The 12,270-nt window shown below is 31.0% G+C and overlaps 2 protein-coding genes and 1 long non-coding RNA gene across 3 annotated transcripts; all 3 read right to left on the bottom strand.

The window, feature by feature from the left end:
• Nucleotides 1-2,157: 2,157 nt before the first annotated feature.
• LOC111638245 lies at nt 2,158-3,146 on the bottom strand. The gene is made up of 4 exons (XM_023383905.1): nt 3,128-3,146; nt 2,745-2,856; nt 2,480-2,665; nt 2,158-2,358 (listed from the first exon to the last, which is right to left on the bottom strand). Exons 1-4 carry the CDS (start codon nt 3,144-3,146, stop codon nt 2,265-2,267), a joined length of 411 nt encoding a protein of 136 aa, XP_023239673.1. The 3' UTR covers nt 2,158-2,264.
• A 907-nt stretch (nt 3,147-4,053) lies between these two features.
• LOC111638240 (pancreatic lipase-related protein 2-like) lies at nt 4,054-5,792 on the bottom strand. Its single transcript, XM_023383901.1, has 4 exons — nt 5,492-5,792; nt 4,641-4,752; nt 4,376-4,561; nt 4,054-4,254 (listed from the first exon to the last, which is right to left on the bottom strand). Exons 1-4 carry the CDS (start codon nt 5,730-5,732, stop codon nt 4,161-4,163), a joined length of 633 nt encoding a protein of 210 aa, XP_023239669.1. The 5' UTR covers nt 5,733-5,792; the 3' UTR covers nt 4,054-4,160.
• A 582-nt stretch (nt 5,793-6,374) lies between these two features.
• LOC111638241 lies at nt 6,375-11,437 on the bottom strand. The gene is made up of 5 exons (XR_002758830.1): nt 11,358-11,437; nt 7,739-7,968; nt 6,741-6,890; nt 6,555-6,672; nt 6,375-6,470 (listed from the first exon to the last, which is right to left on the bottom strand). It is a non-coding gene; the product is annotated as an uncharacterized LOC111638241 (long non-coding RNA).
• Between the last annotated feature and the right edge of the window lie 833 nt (nt 11,438-12,270).

Here is a 12,270-nt window from a genome sequence, read left to right as displayed (position 1 = left end):
ACAGACAAACACTACAAACACCACCAGAGATGCAGACGCTGATCAACCCCAGACCCCGTTGCAACCTGCGCATCACTATGCACTCCGAAGTCAAGGACCAGTAAGTGATTATCCCTGGGTCCTTCCTAAATCATCGGGAATAATTCCGCCGAAAGTGACGATGGTGCGAGACGCGGACGTTTCCGAAACTCAGCAGGATGAAAGTCTCCCGCGCTTGCCACCTAACACTCCAATCGGATTATTCACCAATTGTAAATGGTAGCTTCTCTTTCTTGCAAAGAGAGGATATCATCTTCCAAATGGAGAGATGTCCATTGTAAATACGCGTGCTCATTTAAACAAATTGTCGCGAAACCGGAACTTTAGTAATGTGAATTCTTTTTGATAGAAAATGAAGGTAAATCTTGTGAAAAAATTTTTTGTTCTTGTTGATGACATGAGTCGCAACGAAGACTTGAATTTTGTAACTTTGTTGAGATGAGGAATTGTGTTTTGTCAGCACGAATGAAATGTGAAGTCCAGATTCACACATCCGTTATACAAAGCCAAAAATTGTCGCGAGTCAGAGACAAAACTTCAGCTAGAAAAACATTGTCGCGAGAAACAATCAAGCGAAATCTGTCATAGATTGAGCGATTCATACAGTCCAAATATGAGGAAAATTGTCCCTCCTTTTTCAAATGCGCGAGACGATCTTCTGTCACAAGGAAAAGTAGCAATCAAATCACCCGACTCAATCGAACATGCCGATATTAGGAGAAAAATGTCAAAGTCGACATCAAAACCAAGCATCAAACATTCAACAGAATCGAGGGAAATGTCCCCTCAGAGCTACGTGACCTTGATTTGCGGTAATCTGCATCGGAAACCGATAGCAGAAATTGTCACACGTTCAAGAGACGGACACCCAGAAAAAGCGTTGCCTGCAGAGGATGACGAGGTTGTTAGATACCCACCATTCATGCAGACATCTTTTCATTCCCCATCCAGTACAAAATGGAGAACACTCCAAGGTACTTGACAAGATTCTGTTGGAAACTGAAAATCTCGAGAGAAGGACAGACACACTACGAAAGGAACGTGACCATTGGACATAAAGTCAACACTTCCACGTGTCCAGGAAGTAGCAAGCAAAAAGAAAAAAAAAACTCATTTTCTGAGTGACAGACAGACCAGACAAACCCCTTTTAGGCCTTTTTGAAAGAAAATTGAAATCATAGGGAGTGATATGGATAGCTCAATCTCCAAATGAGAAAATTTTATGTTGTCAAATGAATCCGTACCTTGACAGAAGTCAAGAGATGTTACNAACCTCAGGGTGGACATAGGCTGTATATTATTCCGTTAAACATTCATATAAATTAAAATATATAATCTAAGTTAAGGCTTTTATGTCCAACAGATGGCGCTACGAGTACGACGCCCTAAGTTTGCTTTTCTGCGAGGCATTATGCTTTTCTGTGAAAATGAACTAAAGCGGATCATCTTCTATCTATCTATATAAATAAAAATGTAATGTTCGTTTGTTCCTATCGATTTCCTTGAAATTTTGACATAACGCTGCATTCGAATACGCACGTGTTTTTATATAATATACGTGTCGAAATTCCACCCACTGAAGGGAGATGGTTAGGATTAAGGCTTACCGTAAAGAACTCTGCTTCTATTTATACTATTTTAGATGCGGGTTTTTGCGTTTTAATAGGGTACGTCAACAGAATGTACACTAACAACAAATTTTTCGATATTCCCCCCGCGGGGGAGAGAGACAGGATTAAGGCTTACCGTGAAGAACTTGGCTTCTATGATACTATTTTAGATGCAGGTTTTTGCATTTTTGATTGTGTTTTAATAGGGTACGTCAAGAAAATATACACTAAGAAGAAATTTTTCGAAAAATTTCCCCCCACGGGGGAAGTGTTATAAATTTATAATAGATACATTTTGAGCCACAACAACGAGTGGCGGGGTCTGCTAGTTGATAATTAAACTCAATATTGTAGATTATTTCGCTCGATCTAGTAAAATAAATAACAACTTTAAATTATAAACTAATTTTTTCTACTAATAATTACAAGTTTTTGCTACTATATAAAAATAAAAGCTAATTTAAATTATTAAAGAAACTAAATGCAGTTATAATTAATGTATAGAGAATAAAAACACTTTTACACGATGTTCTTGATTATTTCAAGTAAAAGTGAATAAATAAAAATTACAGAACATAATAACTAATAGAAGAAACAATATTTCGATTTCTGAATTTAACAACTCGAATTTAAGGCCAGTAAAATAATATTTTCGGGCGATATTGGTTCACCATTTGTAGTTCCATATGTAGTCAAATTGGAGCGATTTCTGAAAAAATAAATCATTTGTTCAGAAAATAATACAAGTTAAAATTATCTACTTATGCTAATTGTTATTTAATTACCTAATTAAATTTGAATTTTTTTGTTAAAATAAATTATAAACATACGTTTCTAAATTATTCATTGGGACGATCTTGATACATTGAACGTACAACTTATTATCTTTACGAGGTGATACTGTATACCAATAAAACTGTACTTTTATTATTGGAAAAATATCGTGAGTAGTAGTTATTAAATATTGTTTCTTTTCTTCTGGTTGAAATGATTCTGTAATCGATTGCAGATGTTGACTGTAATTATAAAAAAACTTATTATGTTTTTACTATAAATAATCAATTTAAATTGGTATAAGGCAAAATGTATACATACTCTTTATTCAAAATCTTAATTATTCGGCTATTAATAATCAGAATTAATTTCCCAACTTCAGTCGTGCTGTTCGGACCCGAACTCAACTTAACTTCCACGTGATATTGATACACTGATAAGTTATGAAACAGTAAATATAGAGCAATAAGATTATAAAATTTGTTAGATTAATATATAAAAAAAGACAAGAAGTAGATATTTAAAAAAACATTTATTTTTTTCTTTATGATATACAACGTTATAAATACAGTTTCTGTGAAAAACGTGACAGAAGTTCTACGGATCTGCATATGTTGTGCACACAATTGTCGTAAGAAAACATGACAAATGACTGAGATGTCTGGAGACAATATAAATTGAATTCATCTAAAGTTTATGTTTACGGGCATATTCTGATAACATTAATAATTGGAAGTTAGCAAGATTTGTGTTGGTTTAAAGTGATGTCAGAATTCATATTNAACCTCAGGGTGGACATAGGCTGTATATTATTCCGTTAAACATTCATATAAATTAAAATATATAATCTAAGTTAAGGCTTTTATGTCCAACAGATGGCGCTACGAGTACGACGCCCTAAGTTTGCTTTTCTGCGAGGCATTATGCTTTTCTGTGAAAATGAACTAAAGCGGATCATCTTCTATCTATCTATATAAATAAAAATGTAATGTTCGTTTGTTCCTATCGATTTCCTTGAAATTTTGACATAACGCTGCATTCGAATACGCACGTGTTTTTATATAATATACGTGTCGAAATTCCACCCACTGAAGGGAGATGGTTAGGATTAAGGCTTACCGTAAAGAACTCTGCTTCTATTTATACTATTTTAGATGCGGGTTTTTGCGTTTTAATAGGGTACGTCAACAGAATGTACACTAACAACAAATTTTTCGATATTCCCCCCGCGGGGGAGAGAGACAGGATTAAGGCTTACCGTGAAGAACTTGGCTTCTATGATACTATTTTAGATGCAGGTTTTTGCATTTTTGATTGTGTTTTAATAGGGTACGTCAAGAAAATATACACTAAGAAGAAATTTTTCGAAAAATTTCCCCCCACGGGGGAAGTGTTATAAATTTATAATAGATACATTTTGAGCCACAACAACGAGTGGCGGGGTCTGCTAGTTGATAATTAAACTCAATATTGTAGATTATTTCGCTCGATCTAGTAAAATAAATAACAACTTTAAATTATAAACTAATTTTTTCTACTAATAATTACAAGTTTTTGCTACTATATAAAAATAAAAGCTAATTTAAATTATTAAAGAAACTAAATGCAGTTATAATTAATGTATAGAGAATAAAAACACTTTTACACGATGTTCTTGATTATTTCAAGTAAAAGTGAATAAATAAAAATTACAGAACATAATAACTAATAGAAGAAACAATATTTCGATTTCTGAATTTAACAACTCGAATTTAAGGCCAGTAAAATAATATTTTCGGGCGATATTGGTTCACCATTTGTAGTTCCATATGTAGTCAAATTGGAGCGATTTCTGAAAAAATAAATCATTTGTTCAGAAAATAATACAAGTTAAAATTATCTACTTATGCTAATTGTTATTTAATTACCTAATTAAATTTGAATTTTTTTGTTAAAATAAATTATAAACATACGTTTCTAAATTATTCATTGGGACGATCTTGATACATTGAACGTACAACTTATTATCTTTACGAGGTGATACTGTATACCAATAAAACTGTACTTTTATTATTGGAAAAATATCGTGAGTAGTAGTTATTAAATATTGTTTCTTTTCTTCTGGTTGAAATGATTCTGTAATCGATTGCAGATGTTGACTGTAATTATAAAAAAACTTATTATGTTTTTACTATAAATAATCAATTTAAATTGGTATAAGGCAAAATGTATACATACTCTTTATTCAAAATCTTAATTATTCGGCTATTAATAATCAGAATTAATTTCCCAACTTCAGTCGTGCTGTTCGGACCCGAACTCAACTTAACTTCCACGTGATATTGATACACTGATAAGTTATGAAACAGTAAATATAGAGCAATAAGATTATAAAATTTGTTAGATTAATATATAAAAAAAGACAAGAAGTAGATATTTAAAAAAACATTTATTTTTTTCTTTATGATATACAACGTTATAAATACAGTTTCTGTGAAAAACGTGACAGAAGTTCTACGGATCTGCATATGTTGTGCACACAATTGTCGTAAGAAAACATGACAAATGACTGAGATGTCTGGAGACAATATAAATTGAATTCATCTAAAGTTTATGTTTACGGGCATATTCTGATAACATTAATAATTGGAAGTTAGCAAGATTTGTGTTGGTTTAAAGTGATGTCAGAATTCATATTTGTTCGGACATTTTTAAAGAATAATAACTGTTTTATTTTATCTAATTAATTTTTAATTGGAACTTATTGCTAATTCTTTGTCGCCAAAATAGCAATAAAATTAGCAATTTTATTGCTATTTATAACAAAATAATAATAATACATTTTATATTACCAGTAGACCCCCCTATAACGCGGTAGATAATTCCGTGTTAAATGAATTCCATGTTGTACGAGTCACTTAGATTTTACAAATACGTGAGCCGTTTACAGCCCGGCACAACATGGAATTCATATAACAAGGAATTATCCACCGTGTTATAGGGGGGGTCAACTGTATTATAAATATAAAAATCTAATTGTGTTTTATATTGTTTTTGATTTTTTTACTAAAATAATACTTCATACTCACAGCAATAATCGTCGGTGAATGTTGTATGCAAGTACATTGTTACTGTTCCATTTATTATTTTATCAGCATATTTTTCCGAATGAATTCCCATTGCAGCACATTGTTCACCATTTTCTCCGCACTCACTACATTCTCCTCTACTAAACGTTTCGTAATCTGCACAACGATAACCAACGGCAATACATTCAGAGTAAAGTGAAGAAGCGAATAGATAAACTGGGCGCGTATGTGAACACGTCATTACAGATTCTAAAATATGTAAAAATATAATTTGTTAAATATCTGAAATAATTAACTAGATACAGTTTACAATTTGACATTTAAATTGTTTGCACTTGTGTTAATTATCAATACATTACATAAAGTGGATGAATTTTGTATTTATGTAATACAAAAGTATATACTGGTTCCATATAAAATTATTCTTATCCATTACTACAAAAGTATAATTCTTACTTCACATGTGGGGAGATGGTTAGGATTAAGGCTTACCGTAAAGAACTCTGCTTCTATTTATACTATTTTAGATGCGGGTTTTTGCGTTTTTGATTGTGTTTTAATAGGGTACGTCAACAGAATGTACTGTACACTAAGAAGGGATTTTTCGATATTTCCCCACGGGGGAGAGGGACAGAATTAAGGCTTACCGTGAAGAACTTGGCTTCTATTATATTATTTTAGATGCAGGTTTTTGCGTGTTTGATTGCGTTTTAACAGGGTACGTCAAGAGAATGTACACTAAGAAGAAATTTTTCGAAAAATTCCCCNACATGTCCTGTAGGTTGATCCATAATAACTTGTGCTAAATATTACAATATAATTATATTATAAAATAATTGAAATATTAAAAAAAATACGAAATAATCATTATATTTACAAAAAGCCGATCCTGTAATAACGTCGACGAACTTTGCATCTGTATAGTGAAGCTTATATTTTGGTGGAAATTTAACGAAACAAATACCTGCAAAATCTAATGCTAACAATAGTTATAATAATAAGAGTTGTATTTAATAAAAATAAATGGAAGTTTTTAGTAAATATCTACAAATGATATTTTTACCAGTAATTCTTCCAATCTTTCCCGTTTTCATGTATTTTCCAATAAATCCTCCTGTCTGACCTCCAAGACTAAATCCAATAACGTGAAATTTATCAAAGTTGATTTCCTTACAATTTTCCTGCATGAAATATATAAAGAAATGTAATAAATAAATTATTTATTTTATTTAATGAAGTTAGTTGTTACCTTCCAAATTTCCAGTTGTTCTGCAACATATTTTCCTGTTATTAGAGTATTTCTTATTGCGTCTGGGAAAAAAAAGACTGCAGCCGCTATACTCCAATCCACAAAGATCACATTACAATCTTCTTAATGTAAATAAGCCGATTTTAAAAACTATAAAATTTTAACTCTTATTAATATTTTCTAAAACAAAATTTAAAATGAAGATTTCAATCATAAAACATAAGCTTTCAATATTCCATATATCCATATTTCCAAAAATAAAAAGAACAAAAATGTATGATAAAGTACTGTGTATGTAATGTATTAAATTAAATTTTCACAATTCTGATTGGCCTATGTGTACTCTCAATTAGCCATTAGTTCCATATTTTATTAAATTCTGAATTTCTTAGAACAAGATGATGCAACTTCACAGCTGATCTGGATACGTTGGGCTTCGTTCCTCATCATCCGGTCATTTTCATTGTGTGTCTGACTGAATCCAAGACGAGAACTCTCTCAAATTTTCCGTAAATGTAAAAAGTATCGAAGGATTTTACTTCTTGGTGAATAAAAACCACCGAATACTAGTAATTGGCCTCAGATTTACTTCTAAACTCCACTTACTCCGCCGTCAGCGGAGTTTTCTGGATATAGGATTAGTTTCTGTAATGAGATCTCTCTGATTTGGAAGACTGCGTAATAATGCATTGCCTTATCCTAAAAACAACATTTCTAATTTAAATGTTGAACTTTTAGACAAAATTTAAACTTGAAGAATTAATTATTCAAACATTTATGCGCTTTAAAACGAGAAAAAAGAAGCAAAACAGCCATTTTTAACGCAATAAATAAGTTCTTTTGTTGACTCATAAATTTAATAAATTTAAATATTTTCCGTTATTTTAAGAGTATACAAATTTCCGTACAAATCAGTTAAGTGTTTAAATTTTTATAGTGCTAAAATGTATATACTAAAATCGTTATTTATTCAAAAACGAATTGAAAATGATACTTACGACAAGTTCTTCGCCATTGGGATTTCCTTGATAGCCATGTACCACAATGACAGTTTTCTTATTCGGATTGTAGTTGGTATTTCCTGTACAGTTAGTAAATGTTAAATTCTGAGGGTATTCTGGATTCTCTCGGCTATAAAAAAGAAAAAAAGTTGGAGGAACGGCAGCGTTTTCCGCTCCAGAAAAGATAACTTCTGCTGGTAAAGGGCATGGTAATTGAGCGTTTGTTTCTGTGAATAAAAAAATGATTTTATTAATTATTTTTTGGACAAAATCGACAACAACAATATCAAAATTATAATCTACTTCATTATAAATTTCTTATATTCCTATTGAATAATTTAAAAATTGTTTCATTTATACTTTCCCGGCTGTTATACATGGTATTTAACAAAAGAAAAGTATGGCGATCAGTTAAAAAAAATAAACCAGCCCAAGTTTTTTGAACTCAGGAGACCTTGAAACGTAGAGAAATGCAAAAACTTGAGGTTATTTTTTTTTAATCTGTGTGTATGCATATTAGTATGTTTAGGAGGCACGATTTTGCTCATTTTCTTTGGAGTTAACTCTTGTGCTTTTTGTCGAAAATTTCTGAACTTTTGCAGAGAGGTTTGTGTATTAGGGGAATTGCTACTATTAAATTTTGGTGGTTACAAGTCGACGAGGTGGGGAGATAGAGCGGAATCGTATGTCTTATCTCGAATAGGGTCGTACGTACAGTACTTACTAGTGGTTATACACTACCCTACAATAATGGACCGGACAGCAAGATGTGATGGCATAAGTTAAAGAATACATGTATTAATAGGAGTAGAGTCCTCCATAAAATTACATTAAGGGCTGCAATTACATTAGCAACCCTTCTGGGCATATTTTCAAAAAGGTTTTAATACACAGCTATGGGCATTTGTGTCCATTCCTGCTTCAAGAATGTCGCCAGCTCAGCTGTAGATTTTGGACGTGGTTTCTTGGTCCGTAAGCGTCGTTCTAACTCGTTCCACAAATGTTATATTGAATTTAGGGAGGGACTCTGAGCAGGACAAGGAAGACGGTTGACATCCGTATCTTGATACCACTGCAACATGACATGGAGCATTGTCGTCCTGGAAGTAACATTGGCAATTTTATGGAATGGACGAGAGCGTAAGCAGAACCTGATTGTCCAAAATGTTTATATAGGTGTAGGCGTTCAATTTACCAGGAACAACATGCAAAGGTCCCANAGACACCAACACACACACACACACCCACACACCTATCCATGGAAGTTTTTCGTGCTTTGACATTTTTGGGTTCAGGGGATCTTAGAACATGGAGATTATCAAAAAATTCGCCGCAAATTTGACACGATTCCAATAATTTCCTGTGTTTTGTAATTAACAAAACAGAAAAATAAAAGGAACGTAAAAAATAGCAGTTTCAGGAAATATATTATTTTAAGCGCTTCTATTAAACAATATAATTTCTAATATACCTAAATCGGATGCGCCTTTATTATTATTGTGAAAAATAAGAATTACTTTCATGTATACAAACACCAAACCGAACAAAAATGTAATTAATAAAGATAAAAGTGTTATAAAATATGAAAAATGAGTGAAAAATATAACAAAAATAGTTTTCAATATTAACTAAAACGTTATTTAGAACGAATTGTATTAACATCAGTTTTCCGGTAAAATAATAAATTACTATTATTCAGGAAATTTTTGTATGTAAACAATGTCCATCGAAGGAAAAAAAAACAATATATCATAATTTTTAAATTGAAGCATTTTCCATTATAGAATGGATTTATATCATTCATAAATCAAAATTTAATTAAATATAATTATTTTAATAGCAATATTTATAAAAAAGAAAAACTATTAAACTAAAACAATTCAAAATGAAATAATAATAATAATGTCATATTTTATAGATAAAGAAAAACACTAAAAATCTATTGGATTATGTAAGTGAATAACTTTATATGATAATGTCAACAAAAAAAGACGTATTAAGATATAATGCTTGAGTTTTTGTATTATTTTAAGAATAGATTTCTTTACAACGTTATAAATAATTTATTTTATTTATTTTTTCCTATTTCGTTACATTAAGCAGAAAGGCTATCTTTCAATTTGCTTTATTTGCACCCGAAATAGTGGTTATTTCGATATGCCAACGTATTGTTTTATTCTGCATAGAACGACAACATTTTAAAGCATTGTTTTAATTATAACTCGGTTGATATTTTAAAATAAATGGAATTTTGTTGGTACATTATTTACAAACCGTTCAGCACACGTTATTTTCTCGGACGACAGGATTCCAAACTGTTTCGAATTTTCGAAACTATATTGGAATTATAAGAGAGGTTGCGGCCGAAGTTTTCATCTCTCAAACGTGAACGTCGAACGTCGAGCGCCGCTAACAAGATTGCGGTGCTCGACGTTCGGCGTTCACGTTTGAGAGATGAAAACTTCGGCCGCAACCTCTCTATAGTTTTTTTAGTTTTGTGTCTTCCGTTCTGTGGGCACGAAGAGGACCTATTTTAATCATATGGTAGCGCAGGCCTGGCCGACAAGATGGGCGGCAAGCTGATGAGAGACGGGACTCAATATATCTGAAACGATCCCGTGAAAATTCATGAGATCGCTCGCATGGGTTCGATTCCGTGTTCACTGAGCAGTAGGTTGTGCCTTTAACTGTCTGGCTGTTTTATCATCATCATTATCAAGAGAAAAAAAAGCTTATTTGTAGATTTTCTTTTGCTCATTACTTTTTTGGGTTAGGGTATTTTTATATTGTGTTCGGAAATTGTTACTGAGAAAGTTGGCAATTCCATCGGACGATAAATCGAAACTTATTGATCTATCTTCTACTATATTATAGATACTACAATATGTTAAAATTAATAGACTACATATTGTACTTTAATTTTTATAACTAATTAAATTTAATGAAAATTTAAATATCATGGATATTAACAGTTCTGTGACTAATTTCATTTCCTTATCTCTCGAGAATAAATCCTTATTATCCAATTAATGAAGAAATATAAAACCAATTTATTAATCTTTTCTTTAAAAGAAAATTAATTTACGGGCAATGTTTGAGTGAAATTTTGCGACTTAGATGAAAACATTTGCAATTGAACTCATCAAATATTACAAAAATTAAAATTAATCATTCCAGTTTTTGCGCTTTCAAATCATAAACATGATAATTAAATATGTTTTTAAAAATAACATCTGTCTATTTCTATTCGTATATATTTTAAAATAGAAGATTCTTATTTAGAAATTTACTAATGATATCATATACAAGGGAGGATCAATAAATAACCAACCGGAGTAGCCAGCCAAGCAGTTGCTTTTGACTGCTTATTTATTTATCCATTCTTATATATAAAAACAGGTATTAATTCGATATAATTTGTACAAATATTCAAAATAATATATTTTAAATTTCTATATAAAATTGAATGATAATATACAGTGGGTGGTGGGTTAAAAGATGAAGATAAACTAAAATTTATAGTTTTGTATACAGATGATTTAAAATTAAACTGATTTTCTTTTCTCTAAAAGTATTTTTCAAATAAGAAAACAGAAGAAATGAAATTAAAACTCACCTTTTAACAACGTTACTAAAATCAACAGCAATATATAATTGGTAACCATTGATGTCTGTGATTGGAGTAACTTTACTATAATAGTTCCATATCTGGCTTACAATATGGATATTTATATAAGAATCAGATGCTACGGCCCAATAAAAATTGAATATGAAATTAATAGTTTGCTATTGTTATTACTAGGAAATAAATGACAAAGTAATATTTCAAAATATAATACTTTCAATCATATGAGACGTATTTTTCTACAAATGTCTCCAACTGTTTTATTCAATACATCTAAACATTTTTTAGCTTTGTAAAACATCATGCTAATGATATTATTTTGAATTGTAAAGTAATAAAAGATATTTATTATTATTTATTCTTTGAAAATATAAATGTGATTAAATGTACTTTAAGGATAAAATCTATAAATTCTAGATACTAATTGTACTTGCAGTTTTCCTTTCTACTAGTATCATACCATTGCTACTTACATCGTAGCGAAGATCGGAAGTCCAGGATGGTATTACCCGGCTGGAAACGTTAGGGAATGAGAGATAATTGAAGTCAGAGTCCAGTGCTTTAGTTGCTGTGATGAACTTCATGAGGCACTTAGTTTATTTTTGATGTAATACAACAGCAGACATTTATTATTATTAATTCATCAAATAATTTAAAAGAGAACGTCAACCGGAAACTTCATTTTCTAATATCCCTCAGTGGGGAGTACTCGAAAGAATAGTAACAATTAAAGAAAGATTTATTACAGTTTATAACAAGAAATTAATTATTGTAATTGTACTTAATTTGTAAGTAGGCCTATACAACGATCAATACAGGTACTCTTTGGAGCTGTAGGAAAATTATATTGTATAACGAAATAAAGTATAAGAAATCCTCATTTAACGTCCTCGATAGGTTCTTG

The sequence above is a fragment of the Centruroides sculpturatus genome, unplaced genomic scaffold (assembly GCF_000671375.1).
Source record: "Centruroides sculpturatus isolate CEXI.00-Female unplaced genomic scaffold, Cexi_2.0 scaffold938, whole genome shotgun sequence".
In the NCBI taxonomy this organism is placed as follows: Eukaryota; Metazoa; Arthropoda; class Arachnida; order Scorpiones; family Buthidae; genus Centruroides; species Centruroides sculpturatus.
Note: the sequence above shows the minus strand (reverse complement) of the source record. Positions and strands in the feature narration are given on the sequence as shown.